Genomic DNA, 19,342 nt, shown 5'->3' on the forward strand with positions numbered 1-19,342 from the left:
GACCTCTGCAGCTCATCCAGAATGCTGCTGCCCGGCTGGTATTCAACCTCCCCAAATACTCGCATGTCACCCCTCTCCTTCGCACCCTGCACTGGCTCCCGATAGCAGCTCGCATCAGATTCAAGACCCTGGTGCTTGCATACCAGGCAGCTAAAGGGACAGCCCCTGCCTACCTGAAGGAAATGGTAACCCCCCAAACCCCTGCCCGCTCACTCCGTTCCTCCACCTCGGCTGGCCGACTGGCCCCACCTCCTCTACACAGCAGTCGGGCTGCCCGATCACGTCTCTTCACAACACTGGCTCCCCGCTGGTGGAATGAGCTCCCCACGTCTGTCAGAACGGCAGAGTCACTACCCATCTTCCGTCGTAGACTGAAGACCCATCTCTTCAGGTTACATCTTAACTGCTCCTCCTGAGACATCTTCTGACCCTCACCACTACGTCTCCTAAAGACACCCGCTTTCCCCTCTACTGTGTCCCTAAGAACTTCTATTGCCCCCCTTGTACTGTTTCTCAGTTTCTCCAGTAATATTTTTTTTTTAAAAGTTTTAGTAGAAGGCGATAATAGGGAGAAGGTTTTTCCTTCTATCAGTGGCCCCGGGCCCGAGCTAGAGTACTCTTCCTGCAACGAATAGTGGACTGCTGATTCACATGCTTAGTATTCAAATGTATTGATTGTAAGTCGCTTTGGAATAAGGCGTCTGCTAAATGCCAAAAATGTAAATGTAAATGTAAATGTAAAACACACACCCTAGTAGCTACATACAATGTGCAGTTTTTATTTTATTTTACAAACATCATTGGCAACAAACATACAGTTTAGGGGCAGGAGATGGGCACCTGCCCAATGGTAATTAGGTTTTGGGTTTGTTTTGGTGGAATTGGTGGTTTTTAGACTGTAGTTAGGCTGGAAATTGTCAATCCCATCTGGCAACCCTGTGCGGCTCGTTAGTCCGGGCGCGTGTCCCTCACTGTGAGTAACAACCATAATCTTGTAATCATTTTACCACTTTGCTGTAGATAAGTCTGTTGTTTGTTAGTTGGTTGAGTTGTTTAGAATTGAGACTGTTTAAATTTCTGAAGCTGTCATCTCTGTATTTTTAGAGGAAGCGCGCGAGAGATTCAGGAGCCTGACGCCTCTGATGGAGGTGTACTTGATCCTTCCTGTGAGCACTGCAGTGTGCGAGAGAGGCTTTTCTGCAATGAAGAGGGTCAAAACCGACTGGAGGTCAAGCCTCTCCTCCCTTCAGCTCCAAAGGCTTTTATTCTTGTCTTTGGAAGGCCCTCCACTGGAGCAATTTGATGCAGAAACGGCGGTCCATATGTGGTGGACCACCTGTCAACGAAGACGTCGGCCAGGATTTAACCCTTGGGACTTTAGGAGCGGGCTGGAGGAAGATGTATTAATTTGAAATAAAGGAGGGAGGGAGGGGTGGAGGGGGCAGGGTACTTACCCAAAGCACTTTTTGTACATAATTCATATTCTTAATCGAAAAGAATCGCTGATTACCCTTTCATAATAATTTAAAGTAATATTGTTTAATGAATAGATTTTTAAAATAAAGGATACGTCATTATCAAATCAATAATAGTCACATTTGTTATTTGCACTAACATATATTGTTTTTACAAACATTTTGTATTCGGACAAGTAACTTGAGCTCTCGGACAAGTAAAAGATAAGTTCACTTGTCCGAAGGACAAGTACCTGAAAAAGCTTAATGTCAAGCCCTGCTCAATATCTCTGAACTACCCTAAACGGAGACCCTTATCATTCTAAGCTCACGACTTGGCAGGTTCTGGTTCTGGCCAGACATAACGGATCAACCTCCTCTGGGTGTGGCATGGTTGGTATGGTAACAGTTTTCACATGTCACTCTCGGGTCGTACTAAAGAGAACCTTCCAGTGGGGTCCGGGATGAACCACCTCTCCCACAGGTCCAGATGGACGCAGGGGTAGTCCCAGGGCTTGAAGCGGCCGTTCCAGTGCAGCAGGTGCGCCCCCTGGAGGTAGGTTTCAGAGTAGCGGGCGTCTGGGCTCCAGCCTTAATAAAGGAGAGAACAGAATAAGAAACTCTTCTTTTTTAGCATAAAGAGCGATGGATAGTTAGAGCGCCTTTCACTTTCTTTCTTTACGACCATTATCACTCTCTGAATGGTGTTGGAGAGTTTTTGCCCAGATTTAATACTTCAATATTTTAGGGAGGAATGAAAGAACCCCCCCCCCCCGGAGATTTGGTCAAGACGAGATGGTCTCACCCAGGTGTCTGACGTGCCACAGGGGATCGATGGTTGTGTATTTGTCATGGAACACGATCAGCATGGGTGGTGTGGCCACCCCCCCTGCCATGGCACTGCTGTACAGGTTTTCCCTAGTGGGGGGGGGGAGAAGGAAGTCACTTGTTAACATCTCAAAGGAATAGAGTAGCTGAGTTGGAACTGAACTGGGGGGGTAACAATCTCACACAATCAACAGGGTAGGTTAGGTATGGTAAATGGTAAATGGACTGCACTTATATAGCGCCTTTTTTGCTGCTCCAAAGCTGCTCCAAAGCTGCTCCAAAGCTGCTCCAAAGCGCTTTACAACGGCCTCTCATTCACCCATTCACACACACATTCACACACCAATGGCGGCAAGCTAGCATGCAAGGTGCCGGCCAGCTCACTGGGAGCAATTTGGGGTTCAGTGTCTTGCCCAAGGACACTTCGACATGTGGCCAGCCGGGGCCTTGAACCGCTGATCTGCCGACCTTATAATCATTAGACGGCGACTCTACCTCCTGAGACACAGCCACCCCAGTGGTATGGTCACGGTCAACAGTCAACACGTTCTGTGCTCACCTGAAGTTCTCTTCCATCCATTTCTCCAGCTGTTTGGTGATCTTCTGTTTCTTCCACTCCTTCATGTCGGCCACAAACACCCCGGGGTTGAAGGAGCAGTCGTTGGGGTTGATCCCCAGGTCCCTCACTTCCTGCTTCCTGTAGTCCAGGAAGCCCATGTACGTGGTCTGTGAGACAGGCTCAGAAGGGAAGGATCATTCCATTATTGGGTTGACAAACAAGGGGTACAGCAGAGTTGGCTACTGTATGCTGATCTGAGGCCAGCTGGCCAAGTTAACGTCACTGGACGTTACTAACGTTATGTCGTTACTGAATAAAATAATGTGGTATTGTGGTATGTGACTTCTCTGGATAGCCTAAGGTTAGATAACCTCATTTTTAGCTCAAGCAAACCAACCATCTGAGCATTTTCTTTTCAACTATTATGTAAATTGAGCAAATACTCCCCTCTAGTGGATTATAATAGTACTACAGGCCCAGTCACATACCTGCATGCCCACACTGCGCACCATCTCATGTGTGGAGGGCAGATCACAGTCGGTGGCGAAGGCAGCCGCGTGGCCTGGCTCCAGCTTGGTACGGTACAGATCCTGGATATCGCCTGTAGTCAAGTATCAGTGTTGTTTCAATACAAAAAGTTATTGAAATAATAATAATACAAAGGCTCATATACAACAGCACCTGTCTCTACCTTTCTCTCTCTCTCTCTCTCTCTCTCCATAACTCTTCTAACTCAACAGACATTTTTGTACCTTGGACAATGATGTCGTCGTCTAAGTAGATGACCCTTTTGTGGTTAATGTCGAGGAGAGGCAGGTAAAAGCGCACAAAGTTGAGCTGCAAAACAATTAGGAGACGTTATTTCAACGTAGGGACGGTGCAGCGGTAAAGGTTTGGGACTGTTGGTGTGTGTGCGTGTGCGTGTGTGTGTGTTGGTGTGTGAGCGTCGGTGTGTGTGTTGGTGTGTGTGTTGGTGTGTGTGAGCGTTGGTGTGTGTGTGTGTTGGTGTGTGTGAGCGTTGGTGTGTGTGTTGGTGTGTGTTGGTGTGTGTGTTGGTGTGTGTTGGTGTGTGTGCGTGAGCGCATGGACACCTGAGCACTTACCGGATGCAGCAGCTCCGGCCTGGATGAGTCAGGCTTCACCTTGCCCTTTAGAACCATGGGGTTGAACTCCAGAATCTTATATTTGATTCCCTTTAGTTTGGTTTTCTCTATATATAGTCTATGAGGGACACATAGAAAAACACAGAATAGTATAATAATACAATTCAGTACAATTTAAAACAGAGTGCCTCATAATAATAATAATAATAATAATAGCTTTAATTTATATAGCGCCTTTCAAAAACCCAAGGACGCTTTACAAGGGAATGATGGGACTGACAAAACAGAAAACAAACAAAGCAAAAACTGAAACAGTGACTAGGGGCCAAAGGCCTTGGAGAACAGATGTGTTTTGAGGGCTAGTTTGAAGGAGTCCAGGGTGGGGGCGTTGCGGATCGCTATGGGGAGAGAGTTCCAGAAGGTGGGAGCTGCCATGCTGAAGGCTCTGTCCCCAAAGGTCCGTTATACCGTTACACGACAGTGATGTAAACAAAGGAATGGGGGGGGGGGAGATTGCTATGACTAACCTAACCTTGTTTGTTTGATGGCATCGCGAAGAGTGACAATATAGAAGAACACGCTGGCCTCTGTGTTGCTATAGATACTGTTGATGGTGGCCATGGCCCCGCCCATGCGCTCCTCCGACGCACAGATGATCACTGGGATGTCGCCGTCTGCCTCTGGCGCTGTCTCCACGGCAACTATGTTTGCTTTTGGGTCCTTGGCGAGGCCTATGTGGGACCCTGGAAGCCAGAGGGAAGTTGCTTTATAAATGACCCAGCAACTTTCCACCTTGTTTTCAACGGGAAGGATGCGTTTCATCATAGCGGTGGACCTTGCTGTTGTTGTTTTTTCTTCTTCTATAAAACAGTGTTTGGTGGAAACAGCCCTTAACACAGTCCATGAAATGACATTGTATTTTTTTTATTTTATATATTTTTGTCAGCTTTTATTGAGACAGTAGAGATAGACAGGAAGGATGGGGGAGAGAGAGGAGGATGGAGACAGTAGAGATAGACAGGAAGGATGGGGGAGATAGAGAGAGGAGGATAGAGACAGTAGAGATTGACAGGAAGGATGGGTGAGAGAGAGAGAGGAGGATAGAGACAGTAGAGATAGACAGGAAGGATGGGTGAGAGAGAGAGAGAGGAAGATAGAGACAGTAGAGATAGACAGGAAGGATGGGGGGAGAGAGAGAGGAAGATAGAGACAGTAGAGATAGACAGGAAGGATGGGGGGAGAGAGAGAGGAGGATAGAGACAGTAGAGATAGACAGGAAGGATGGGGGAGAGAGAGAGAGGAAGATAGAGACAGTAGAGACTGACAGGAAGGATGGGGGAGAGAGAGGAGGATAGAGACAGTAGAGATAGACGGGAAGGATGGGGGGGGAGAGAGAGGAGGATAGAGACAGTAGAGATAGACAGGAAGGATGGGGGAGAGAGAGGAGGGATGACATGCAAGATATCAGATGTCAGAATCAAACCAGGAACCTTGTGATATGGTACACACATTACGCCACTAAGCGCCCCAACATTGTATGTGTGTAGTGCTTGTTGCTTGTTCTTTGTGCCAGGGCTTTTGTTCCTTGGCTTGGCTGTAAAGTACCTGGACAGAGGCCCTCAGGTAAGTGTCTGTTTAGAGTGGGACCAGTTGGGACCAGTTCTCACCTGTGTGAGGGGATTTACCTGTGAGTTTAGGGCGTGGCGGGGCCCGGAACAGCTTACTGTGGAGGAGGAGGACCACCATCAGGACGAGCAGCATCAGGAGGGTACGGTTTACTGGAACACCACAGAGAGAGAAGGTTAGTAGCCTGTCAGCGGGTAACACGAGGGGACTGAATTTTAAAATAAAGTTTTAAGATGCAGTTTCCCATCATTTTCTTCCTGTATACCGTATTCTTACAGACTGCGTTTTCATTATTATTATTTTATTTATTTTATTTTTGGGGATTATTATTATTTTTAATTGTTTATCTTTGTTATTATTTGTGGCCCAAATCATACCTGTGGGTGGGGGTGGGGGGTTAAAAAAGAAAGTTAATAAAAAATAAAACAGGGAAACAAGGACTCTCTATGGAAGTGATTGATATGCATCTGTATTGTTTTTTCTGATTATTACTGTTATTACTTCATGGCACTGACTGATTACAACTTGTTTGCAATAAAAGGGTTAGGGTAAAAAAAAATAATGATGCAGTTTCCCCACCTCCCTCCCTTAAAATGTCACTAGTCCAAAATCAGAATGTTCAAATCCTGGTTTCCGCTATAATGCTGTCACTGTAACGAAGGAGGTAGAAACGATTTGGCATCTGCATCCAATCAGAAGTCTTTGAGCCATCCTCCGGGTGCCATAACTAATTCTAACAAGTAACCCACATCTCCCACACAGCCCTACCACGTGTCAGAGGCCGTTCAACTGACTCATCAATCTTAGGCTGGCACATTCCCTGCATAACTCTGGCTGTTTCTTACTGCCTCCTCTACAACAACTAAATACTCCTCAAACTCATCCATTTATTTCACCTCACTGGGAGAGAATCAGTTTAGATGTCAGGCATCAGCTCCCCTCTGCATCACAACTCTTTGGTTGAGTAACAACCATCTGTGAACTTTTTTTTTTTTAATCACTTGAGTTTTTATTGGGTTTCAGCATAGACATGGACAGAACATTGTTTCGTCCCTGTCTGTTTTTGCTTTGTGTTTGTGTCTGTGTGTCTCTCTCTCTCTCTCTCTCTCCCAGGTGTTCGTGATCCCTTGATTGTCTCCCTGTTAATCATCCATCATCAAGTCCACCTGTGTTCCTGTCCTGTCAACCGATCACCTGTCTACCTGTTCCCTATATATGTGGCTGTTTGTTAGTTGTGTAGGTGAGAGGGGTGAGGTTATGTTTGTTTCATTCTATTCTATTCTATTCTATTCTATTCTATTCTATTCTATTCTATTCTATTCTATTCTATTCTATTCTATTCTATTCTATTCTATTCTATTCTATTCTGTTAGTATATTAGTTGGTTGCTACATTTGTCTGTCTAGTGTTTGTTTGGGTTACCTATGGTCCCCGGTTGCCTTATCATGGGAGAGGGCTAGGTAAGATACCCTGGGGTTTACACCACATCATGTAGGTAACTGTTTGTTAAACACACTAGGTAAGAACGAGCGGATGTCACTCATCCTTTGTAGCAGTTAGATTTAGGTTCCGGGTAGATTAGTTAGCAGTTCTGTACATAGGTAGATAGGTTAGCTTAGAGGTGTAGGGAAGCATAGGGCTGGGGTTTTATTGTGACACAGTTCGCAGCCTTCTCCCTCCCTTCCTACCCTCTGTATATTTTCCCCGGTTTAGTTTTTGTATTATCCTTCCCCCCCATGTTTCTTGTTTATTTGTATGTCCATGTTTTCACCTTATTATTATTATTAGTTGGCAATAAATCATTTTCTTTAAAAGGTACACCTTGTTGTCGATCTGACAGTATTTGAGCACCACACACACACACACACACACGGTCAGTTGCTTCACCAGTGCTTGTACACAGGCTATGTTGCAGTCCTCCCTCCTCCCTAGTCTTACATCTGAGGGTGGACGTAACAAACATCATATCTACATCTTATGATAAAACAAAGGGTAAAAAAACATAGCGTAACCCCCCCAAAGAAAACATAACCTTTTTTTAAGTTAAAAGGAAAGGAAAAAAAGTGAAGAAATAAGAAGTCCGGAGATGTTTCAATCAACATGTTACTGTTAATATATTTTGAATGAGTATTCAATTAGAAGGTGTCATGTATCTGTGAACTTTCTAAGTGCTCTAGAGCTAGGTCAAAGTCAACATTATGCCAACATAGCCAATTGCTAATGGTTACATCATTTGTTGAATGTGAAAAGCAGAGAACTGAAATGATGAAATGATGAAATGGGACCCTTTTACAGCCCCTCCTTTCTGGCTACCTCATCAGTGTTGAAGAACATTCAAGATTGGCATGCACGCACGCACACACCTACACACACACACACACACACACACACACACACACGTACACATACACATACACACACGCACATACACAAACACACACACATACACACACACACACACACACACACACATACACACACACACACACGCACACATACACACACGCACATACACAAACACACACACACACACACATACACATACACATACACACACATACACATACACACACGCACATACACAAACACACACACACACACATATACACATACACACACACACACATACACACACACACACACACACACACAGACGTCATTTATGGTGTTGGATGCATTCCAGCTCTGTGGGGGAACACTACCCAGGGAAGCAGGGGGTTCTGCCCGTGCTCTGTCATACAATGGCTGCATTGAGCTCTGTTGCAACCACAACTTAGAGTTAAGCAAACCTTAATATTTATCGACAACAATGGATTGGTTTTTTTGCTGTATTTTTTGTGTTTTTTTGCTGTATTTTTTGTGTTTTTTTGCTGTATTTCATGGACTGTACATTCAATACATACAATGGACTGTACATTCAATACATTACAACTATGACCATTGAATGATGTACAAAAGCACACGCCAGAGAGATGGGAGTAGCAGATATACAAAATCATGTTGCAACTCACTTTTCCTCAGAAGACCCATTTTTCATTGTTCTTCCAGCAACATCTGCAAAGACAGACAGACAGACAGTGAGACCTCACAAAGACAGACGGAATGACCGTCGCAAGGGAGCACCATTATTCCTTGGCATTGGAGCTTAGTTGGAGATCCAACCAAAGGGGTGTTACTGTCTCTACACACATAAAACCCACTAGCTCCTGGGGATGTGAGACCCATATTCTCCATCACAGCTGTTAAAGAAAGGAAACCCTGTCTGGTCCCCTTACATGCAGCATCTACCAGTTATAGCATAAGTATCTACCAAACAATCAAGTTGGGGTAGGAGTTAGCAGGACTTGATAGGAGTTGATAGGAGTTACTTGGCAAATCGAAAGGGATCATATATCTAGTTTATATAGCTTATATATTTTATCTAGTTTATATCTTTTAGATCAGGATTACATACACAGTATAATAGCACACTGCAACAAGACAATACACTTAAAAGACAATGTCAAATGCGTGACAATGTTATCCAAAACATATATGTGTTATATATACATTTTAAGGTAAAAAATCCATACTGTAAGATTTGGGCTATAGCAACACATGATAAGCTCCAGCTTTATTAGATGACCTCTGTACAGAAACAGCTTGTACCTGTCACATCCAGCTCATCCAGAAGAGGCTGGTGCGTGTCACACATGTGGTTGTAGTTTTACGAGGCCTCTCGGGCACGTCCTTCCTGCTGGCATTTTTCAGTAAGCTGTTGTTGCTGACTAACTTTATCGTTTCGCTGACTGGCTTTATTGCTATTGCTGCAAACCTCCCCCTCATTTTGGGATGAAAACCAAATAGTATGAGAGAGTTTATGGAATCTATCCAACTTTTTAATATTGCCTTTAAATGACTAAATCATTACATTATGATTATATAATGATTAAAGCACTTTGAGCTGCAACGTTTGCAGGAAAAGCACTATACAAATAAAAGTTATTATTATTATTATTATTATTATTATTATATAGACACGTGATTTGACAAGATGACTTTTGTTTGGTTTTGGATTGACAGAAACAACATTTCATATGTGAGTCATTCATACCCTGGCCTGTATGTCTCTAAGATTTAGGCTCTATGGACCAGTTTCCCGGACAAAGATTAAGGCTAATCCCAGATTTACCAAGTGAATTTAATCCAGTACTAGTTTTAATCTGTGTCTGAGAAACCAGCTCTCTATGTAGTATAAGAATATGTCAGTTAGGAAACATACAGCTGTGAATGAAGGTCTAATCTCTAATACATCGACCAGGGTCTTTTGGGGGGGTAGGGTAGGGGGCAGTTTCTCTACAAACAAACAAACAAACAAAACAAAAAGAATCCTTCTTCTAGCATTATGACTGCCAGTGGCCCCTGGCCCGAGCAGAGATTACTTTCCTTGCCATGACTGATGGATAGATGATTCACTTACTTAGACAAATGTATTTGTTGTAAGTCGCTTTGGGATAAAGACGTCTGCTAAATGCATGTAAAATGTATATGTAAAGCATATGGCATATGGCGGTGGATATGGACAAGCACGGTTTCAGAGGGAGAGAACATATAGTACTATCACACTTATCTAATAACTGTACAGAGTTTTAAGAGAGTATAAATCTGAAGAATAACCTTGACTATCCATCCTTGAATCCATGCATTATATATATAGGCCTCCGAGATTATCATTAAATAAACATAGATAAATTGGAAATTAATTAAAAGGGGTGTGTCAGTCTCTTCTGGCTCCGGAGCAATGAACTGCGCTCTTTTTCAAAGCTTTTCAACATTTATTTCTAGGCATTTTAACTAGTCTAGATGCATAGAAAATAGTGAACTTACCGAGAGAAGGTGTAACTAATTATTCCCACCACATAGGGAGATGTTCACCGGTCTCTGTGTCTCATGGTCTTTAATAACGGTTCGCAGAGAATAACCTCCCCCTGCCCAGAGCAAACCGCAACTTTTTTTTCTTCTTTTTTTTCGGAAGTTCCTTTCCAGATGTGCCTAATCTTGGTCATCTGGACAGGCCAGATGGCTTGTCTTTGCTGTAACTGGGGGAGATAGAAATATAGTAAATAAAGATAAAAGTATAGTGTTCTACACACAAAGGCTGCTTATACGTGATTAAGATAATGTCAAGGTAAGCCTATTATAATATAAGTATAAGTATAAGTATGGCCATTTGACCAATTTGTTCTTTTGGCATATGGCGGAGGGAGCTACAAATGCACAAGCACTTATGTGTTCATTCAGTATAAAGGAATAACCAAAATAAATCTTAAACACACTAAAACTAAACTATTGTCAGTGTCACTCGGTCATTATGGGTATCGTCACTATCAAGGACTACAAGTCCCAGTCCACAGTTCTGCTACAAGGGCGATCAAAATGTGTCACATTATGTCATACCGACAGCATGTTTGAGGTATTTTCAGGATACTCGCAAACTGATTGTTGAACAGTATTGATACCTTTATTGTTAAAACCTTGATTTTTCAGTCACGTGTACCGTTTGTTTTAATTTTGTTGCACTGTTGAGGCAAGCACTAAAGCAGAATAACAACAAAACGAGAAGGACATTGGTTGGCCAACATATTAATATGATATCCCATTGCATTTGTTTAGAAAACACGGAGTGACGTTCCACTTTATAATAACCTACAGATATATAATTAGTCTGAGTCAAACTTGGACAATTTCACATAGAGCTCGCTTCAGTCGTTTAACTTGCGATGGTGGAAGAGAGTGCATTTAAACATTTAATCAAGCTTACTCAGGATGGTGACTTGTGCATGCTCCGAAAGGAATTGGGTGACAACACTGTCGCACGCGCTGTCAACAAGAAACATTTGGGGAAATCGGGCGATACGTTGTTGCATTATGCCGCCCGTCACGGCCACGTGGACGTAGTCCAGTTTCTAATCAAGGAGATCGGGATGGACATGGAACTGTACAATAACCATTACAAGAGACCTCTGCACGAAGCTGCGTCCATGGGGCAAGGCGAATGCGTGAGCTACTTTATTGCCGAAGGAGCCAAAGTAGACTGCTTAAAAAAGGCTGATTGGTGAGAGACATAATTATGCTTGCACTACATTTGATATTCACATAAATATTCAATATGTATACGATTTTAAATCACGGTGCTTTCATCCCCTTCGATAGCTCAGTTGGTAGAGCGGAGGACTGTAGAGGCTAACTGCTGAGATCCTTAGGTCGCTGGTTCAAATCCGGCTCGAAGGAATTTTTTTTGAATGGCTTGTGGGACATCCCGGTACTAACATAATACTGTCCCGGCGTATCCCATCAACGTCGCTAAAGGAAAGTCCAGGCTGATTTTGATCAGTCTCGCTAGATTTATCAACAAAATAAGCCTGGATTTTCTGTTAGCAACGTCAATGGAATACCTCCCCTCCGGGAAAGCCAATGTACCAATATGGTTATAATCACGACCACCCCCCCATCCCCTCTCAGGACCCCTCTGATGATGGCCTGCACTAGGAGGAACCTGGGGGTCATCCAGGAACTGCTGTCCAACGGAGCCGACCCTACACTGAAGAACAAGGACGGTTGGAACTCCTTCCACATAGCTTGCAGGGAGGGGGACACCGCAGTGATACAGCACCTCCTACTGGCCAATCCTGCCGTTTGGAAGACAGAGAGCAAGACTCAGAGGACCCCCCTGCACACTGCAGGTATGCCTGTACTACACTGTAATGCTGCCCCATGAAGCAGTGGTGTAGTCTAGTGTTTTCTAGTGGGTATACTGTGATTTTTCCCTCCCAGCCTCATATCGTTCATTTCGGCATTAAAATAAATAATAATAATAATAATAATAATAATAATACATTTTATTTATATGGCGCCTTTCACGGCACTCAAGGTCGCCGTACAACAACAAATCTAAAAACAGCCACAAAATTCAAAACACAAAAAACATAGAAATATACAGTATAAAACATATAGCCAGCAGCAGAGCAGCACGGGAAAAGCAAATCAACAGGGATACGCCTGCGTAAACAGGTGGGTTTTGAGGTGAGTTTTAAATGAGATGATAGAGTCAATGTTCCTGATGTCGGGGGGGAGGGAGTTCCAGAGGCGAGGGGCGGAGCGGCTGAAGGCTCTAAACCCCATGGTGGACAGACGGGCTGGGGGGACGGTCAGGTTGATGGAGGAGGCAGACCTGAGGGACCGGGTGGGAATGTTGATGTGGAGGAGGTCGGACAGGTATGGAGGGGCGAGGTTATGGATGGCCTTGAAAGTGTGGAGAAGGATTTTGTAGTTGATGCGGTGTTTGATGGGGAGCCAGTGGAGTTGGTGTAGAATGGGGGTGATGTGACTGATGACAGGGGTTCTGGTGACAATACGGGCAGCAGCGTTCTGGACCAGTTGGATCTTGTGGAGGAGTTTGTGGGGGAGACCAAAGAGAAGGGAGTTACAGTAATCTAGGCGGGAAGTGACGAGGGAGTGGACCAGGATTGCGGCGCTGTTGGGAGTGAGTGAAGGGCGGAGGCGGTTGATATTACGTAGATGGAAGTAAGCAGACCGGATGGTGTTGTTAACGTGGGAGTGGAATGAAAGGGTGCTGTCGAGGACGACACCCAGACTCTTAACCTGGGGGGAGGGGGAAACCAAGGAGTTGTCTATGTTGAGGGTGAAACTGGGGTGCTTGGTGAGTGTGAGTTTGGAGCCAATGAGAATTACCTCTGTTTTATTGCTGTTTAGTTTGAGGAGATTTGAAGTGAACCAGGATTTAAGTTCCTGTAGGCAGGCACAGAGGGAGGAGGGAGGGAGGGTGGAAGTGGGTTTGGAGGAAACGTAGAGCTGGGTGTCGTCCGCATAACAGTGGAAATGAATGTTGTATTTACGGAAAATCAGACCAAGTGGGAGGAGGTAGATGATGAAGAGGATAGGGCCAAGGACAGAGCCCTGGGGAACACCAGAGGAGAGGGGGGTCGGATGGGATGTGAATGATTTTAACTGTATAAACTGAGTGCGGCCAGAGAGATAGGAATGGAACCAGTGTAGAGGGGTGTCAGATATACCAATGGAGGCTAAACGGTTAAGGAGGGTGGAGTGCGATATAGTGTCGAAAGCGGCGCTCAGATCGAGTAGGATGAGGATGGATAAGAGTCCGGAGTCAGCTGCCATCAGGAGGTCATTTGTGATTTTGAGGAGGGCTGTTTCTGTGCTATGAAGGGGGCGGAAGCCAGACTGGAACTGTTCGTAGAGGTTATTGTTAGAGAGATGAGTATGAATCTGTAAAGCCACCACTTTTTCCAAGATTTTTGAAAGGAATGGCAGGTTGGAGATGGGACGGAGGTTATTGAAGATGTTGGGGTCTGAACCAGGTTTCTTCAGAATTGGTGTTACAGCTGCGGATTTGAGAGATGATGGGACAGAACCAGAGGTGAGGGAGGAATGGATGATTGTAGTTATCAGGGGCAGGAGAGAGGGGAGGGAGGCTATGACCAGGGAGGAGGGCAGGGGGTCAAGTTGGCAGGTGGATGGCTTGGATTTCCGGATGAGTTTAGATAAATCGGCAGCAGAGGGGAGATGGAAGCAGGAGAGAGGTACAGAGAGGGGGGGATGGGGAGATAGGGGAGATGGACAACTGGACATAAGAGGGGTCAGTTGCTGGTGGATGTTGGCTATTTTTGAGTTGAAAAATGACATCAGGGAGTTACAGTGGTCAGTGGAGTAGAAGTGTGGGGGAAGGGAGTCGGGGGGGCGGAGTGAGTTGTTGACCACTGAGAACAGGGCCCTGGTGTTCCCAGCACCAGCAGTGATTTTGTCTGTAAGATATTGGGATTTGGCTGAGGAGAGGGCGTCTTTGTAAAGGAGGATGTGGGCATGGTGCATCTGTTTGTGAACAGTGAGACCGGTTTTTCTTGAAAGCCGCTCCAGCTGACGTCCATTTGGCTTTCAGCAGACGTAGGTGAGGGGAAAACCAGGGGGCAGAATGGGGGAATGAGACAGTCCGGGTTTTGAGGGGCGCGAGTGAGTCCAGCAGAGTGTGGAGTCCATCATTGTAATGAGAGACGAGCTGATCAGGGGTGCATGGGGGGGTGATGATGGGGAAAGTGTCGATGCCTGTTATGAGATCTGCTAAATTAATATGTTTGATGTTGCGGAAGGACATAGTACGTGACTGTTTGGTTTTGGATAGAGACAAACTTAAGTTAAATGAAACAAGCATGTGGTCAGAGATGGGGAGGTCAACAGCAGAACAGTTGAGGGGAGTGACACCTGAGCAACAGACCAAGTCCAAAATATGACCTTTAGAATGGGTAGGGAAGTCAATTATTGTTGGAGACCAAAACTGTCCAGGCAAGAGATGAAGTCCTTAGTGAGAGCATGATTACTATTATCCATGTGAATATTTAAATCACCTAACAGAATTATGTTGGATGAGAGTGAACAGATGTGCGCTGCCTGTCTATATAACGTTATATATATCTAAATTACAGGTTATAAGGCTGATCTGTGCATGATAGTGCTGCATTTTGGCATATTTCATGTCGCATCTCCCCCCGTTGATGGTATATGACGCTATAGTCAGTCCCAATGGTCCAAATAGTGCTTTGTAACACAGACGGGGTGAATTTTATGAATGAAAGTGAAAGTTCTGTCACAAAACGCCGTTACGTATCCTCACACATTTTGAAGTGGGTATATGGAAATCCTTGGCCTTTCCTAGTGGGTATACGGCGTAGTCCTGCGTATCACCTAGACTACACCACTGCCATGAAGGCATGGTAGGCCTAACTGATGTCTCACAAAGGTCTGGGGTATACACAGCTATGGAGATGAATGTAAAGATTCCTCCTTTTATACCTCAGGTTTTCCTTCTGTTTCAGCGATGCACGGCTGTGAAGAAGTGGTCAGCGTCCTGTTACAGAGGTATGCTTGCCTGTGTTTTTGTGTGAGACAGACGGTATATATGGGCAAGGAGGATACTGTCAATGTGTGCCAGTCAGTGTGTTTTTGCAATTTGAGTTGAGTTGACAGAGTCAGAGTGAGCCACATATAATGAAGCGTCATCGTGTAGTGGTGTGTTAGACTGTTTGTAGTAGTGCTGACTGACGCTGCCGCTTCCCTGGCTGGTCCCAGGTGTGCCTACGCTGCTGACTGCAGAGACAGCTGTGGGGTAACACCCTTTATGGACGCAGTGAGGAACGGACACATCTCTGTGGCCAGACTACTGCTGGAGAGGCATCAGGTACAGGGGGGAAATTATTCCGTTAGAAATACAAACCTATAATATATAGATATTATCTGACATTTAGAAGATTGAGTGTGTGTGTGTGTGTGTGTGTGTGTGTGTGTGTGTGTGTGTGTGTGTGTGTGTGTGTGTGCGTGTGCGTGTGTGTGTGCACGTGTGTGCACGTGTGTGTGTGTGTGTGTGTGTGTGTGTGTGTGTGTGTGTGTAGGCCTCTCCCATGGCAGCAGACATCCTGGGGGCTCGGCCAGTGCACCAGGCTGCCGTCACGGCCCAGCAGGAGGCGCTGGAGTTCCTAGTGAGGGACCTCGGTGTCGACGTGAACCAGAGAGCCACTGACATGCAGCTCACTGCCATGCATTACGCAGCCAAGGTTAACTCACAATCTCTATCTATTGTATCAAGGCAGAGACTAAACCAAATTGAGACTGGATTCCTATACAACAGGCAAATGGTGGGGGCGTGAACGTCTCTGTTTATATTTCTGCATTTAGGAAGGCCACACGAGCACAATGAAAACACTTCTCCACTTAGGAGCAGACCTTCACGCCAGGGACAAAAAGGGAAGAACCGGTAAGCAGCAACGCACTTTGTCTGCAACAATAATCAATGGCCAACACATGGAAATCAAAGTTTCAACCACAAGCAAAACAAGAAATTCTAGTTACAGTATGTCATGCTGAAGATGACATTAGATGCTAGGGGTTCTAATTTAAGCTAACCCTTCTGTGTAAGCTAATTATCCTGATACAAAGAGCTCAAACTACAAAACACACACAGCTGGTCTCTAATGCAGGTTGTTGAGCTGTGTCATCAGGCAGGGCAAAGCTGTGTGTGCAGGTATAATATACAAGTTGCGCCAATAAGATTAGGCTAGATTCGATTAGATTCAACTTTATTGTCATTGCAGAGTACTATACAACAAAATGCAGTTTAGTATCCAACCAAAAGTGCAAATAGTGATATAAGGGCATGACATAAATAGAACAAGAATGGTAGTGATAGGTGACTATGCAATATACAGTATGTGCAGAGGTAGTATTGTAAACATCAGTTAGAGGTATATACAGTTATGGGCTATACAGTTATGAGCTATGTACAATTAGGTAGTAGCTAATACAGTGAGGTAGTTTATGTACAGTATATCTAATGTGTAAAAGTATAAAATAATCTATATCAGGAAACATGAAGATGAACATGAACAATAAGCAGTCAGTCATGGGTGTCATTTCGTGAGTTTAGAATGATAAGGTTCTATCTCCGTTTAGGGCAGTTCAGAGATATTGAGCGTCAAAGTTTTTACATTCCATTATGTTTTGTGAGATGGTACCTTTGTATTTTATTAATTACTAACTCAAAAATTTAAACATTTTAAAAATAACACCACACAGGCATTAATAAACACCTAATGGATCAGATTATGCAAAAAACTCAATTTTGACCAAAAATGGAGATAGAACCTTATAATTCTAACGTCACGATTTATGTCTTACTGCCTTTCCTTCTCTGTCCACCAGCTCTTCACATAGCGTGTACCGGGCAGCACGCAGGGGCGGTCAGGGCTCTTCTCCAGCTGGGCCTCGCAGACACCCAGGACGCCTCGGGCACCACAGCCAAGCAGCTCGCCAGGAAACCCGACGTGCTCAGTGTGTTTGAGTGCGACTTCACGTAAATTAAAAGTCTCAATGAAGAAATCCAAATGGGATTGACATAAGAGCTAAATGACACCTGAATAATAAAGGTAATCCTAAACCATGTGGACGTATTATATATTCAAGATTCAAGATTCAAGATAGCTTTATTGTCTGTCACACAGTGACAGAAATTCTCCTTCGACAGGCAGAAGTGCAGCTCAAGAATACAGTTCCACATTAAAAACACACATAGGTCACATACATTAATACATACAATAAAAACAGACAGACATAGCAGTGTTTATAAAATGTAGTGCCTATTTAAAAAGTCCAGTCATTTAAAAATAATAATAAAAAGTCCAAAGTATCCAAATATATGGATGTTATGAGTAGGGATGCTCCGATCTGGATTTTTGGGGCCGATACCGATCACCGATTTTTTTCCTCAAGATCAACCGATACCGATACCGATACCGATTTTTAAAAAAATACATAACTGTAGGCCTACTGACTGGATAGCCTACATATTTTTTGCTTTTTAGACAAAAGTTTTGATCCATTAGGCACCAAGCAAACGCAGACCCATTTTTATGGCATAGTAAAAGTCTGGCCTATCACCCAGTTAGGGCCTGAAGCCCAAGTCAGTCGATATGGCTGTATAAAAGACATCATAAACGTGGCCTTCATGGTTTACATACTGTTACGTCCTCCTATGTTTTCTGTTCAGTTATCTGTCTTCCCCAGGGGGGAAAAAAAAAAAAAAAAAAAGATCGGTTTTTGCGATCGGCCATTTTTACCGATCACCGATCGAGTCATTTGGAGTGAAATCGGCCGATTTAAATCGGTGGCCGATAAATCGGAGCATCCCTAGTTATGAGTGTAGGCAATGCATGATTGCTCTTCAATGTACTCCGGGTGAGGGTGAGCAGAGTTATAAGAAGATGGAACCATGCAAATAATGGATTGATAGGACCATAGACTTGATATATAATGGACCATTCAAAAATATTGCTATCTATTTATAGGAATGTGTAAATTCAGTTGACAGAATATACAGATCATATTTTGGGACATTATATGCCTGCTGTGTGACTGCGGGCATTCAAAGGTTTAGATGCACTTAAGAATGTGTAAGTGTCGAATTAGAATGCTGTGTGTGAGAGTTTGTCACCACCAGACCTACTGACACACCAATAAGCAGACTTTGAAGGATGTTATGAGGAGCCTGTGTATCAGGAAATACCTGCTTCGTAAAGGTGGAGGTGAATCATATCCTACAATGACAACACATAGTGGACTTAAGGCACTCACACACAGTATATCAAACACAGCTGTGCACACGCACTAGGCTGAAAGTTGTGAGTGAGTGTCATTAAACCAGACTGCAAACAAAAGGTTGTTAGTAAGGTGATAAACAGGCCAACAATATGACGAATATTGAATATTGTACATGTTACGGTACATGTGGGAATACGGTACATGTGGGAAAACTAGGGTTAGGGTTAGGTGCTACGTCGACTTGGTACATGCTGGCATGTCTAACCCTAACCCTAACCTTAACCTTAACCCTACCCCTACCCCTAACCTTAACCCTAGCACCGTAGCACCTGACCCTAACCCTAGTTTCCCCACATGTACCGCATTCCCACATGTACCGTAAACATATACAAATTCATAAAGCAGGTCTTAGTGACCATTATGTTTCAAACGATGAAGAAGCAGGTATGAATTAATGATCAATGTCGGTCTGTCTCCACACACAACCTGACACAGACCTCCTACGTCACTGACAGAAGCGTTAGGCTCCTCCCCCACCGTGAGCAAGTATATCCAGCTGCAGACATCAAATCCATCACCCGGAAACGTGATGGACCATACGTCATCATACC

The 19,342-nt window shown here is 44.3% G+C and overlaps 2 protein-coding genes across 2 annotated transcripts; one reads left to right on the forward strand and one right to left on the reverse strand.

The window, feature by feature from the left end:
* Positions 1-1,866: 1,866 nt before the first annotated feature.
* LOC308163458 (glycosyltransferase 8 domain-containing protein 2-like) lies at positions 1,867-8,600 on the reverse strand (the record flags this gene model as incomplete). The annotated part of the gene is made up of 9 exons (XM_080537645.1): positions 1,867-2,045; positions 2,260-2,372; positions 2,842-3,008; positions 3,330-3,442; positions 3,594-3,678; positions 3,945-4,062; positions 4,477-4,675; positions 5,630-5,722; positions 8,582-8,600. 9 exons carry the CDS (start codon positions 8,598-8,600, stop codon positions 1,867-1,869), a joined length of 1,086 nt encoding a protein of 361 aa, XP_080393771.1.
* Positions 8,601-11,329: 2,729 nt separating this feature from the next.
* On the forward strand, positions 11,330-17,497 carry ankrd16 (ankyrin repeat domain 16; the record flags this gene model as incomplete). Its single annotated transcript, XM_080537382.1, has 7 exons — positions 11,330-11,664; positions 12,072-12,292; positions 15,458-15,500; positions 15,711-15,819; positions 16,031-16,192; positions 16,314-16,392; positions 17,337-17,497. The coding sequence occupies 7 exons, from the start codon at positions 11,330-11,332 to the stop codon at positions 17,489-17,491; spliced, it is 1,104 nt and encodes a 367-aa protein (XP_080393508.1). The 3' UTR covers positions 17,492-17,497.
* Positions 17,498-19,342: the final 1,845 nt, after the last annotated feature.

This window comes from Nansenia antarctica (genome assembly GCF_963989245.1).
Source record: "Nansenia antarctica genome assembly, chromosome: 8".
Taxonomy (NCBI): Eukaryota; Metazoa; Chordata; class Actinopteri; order Argentiniformes; family Microstomatidae; genus Nansenia; species Nansenia antarctica.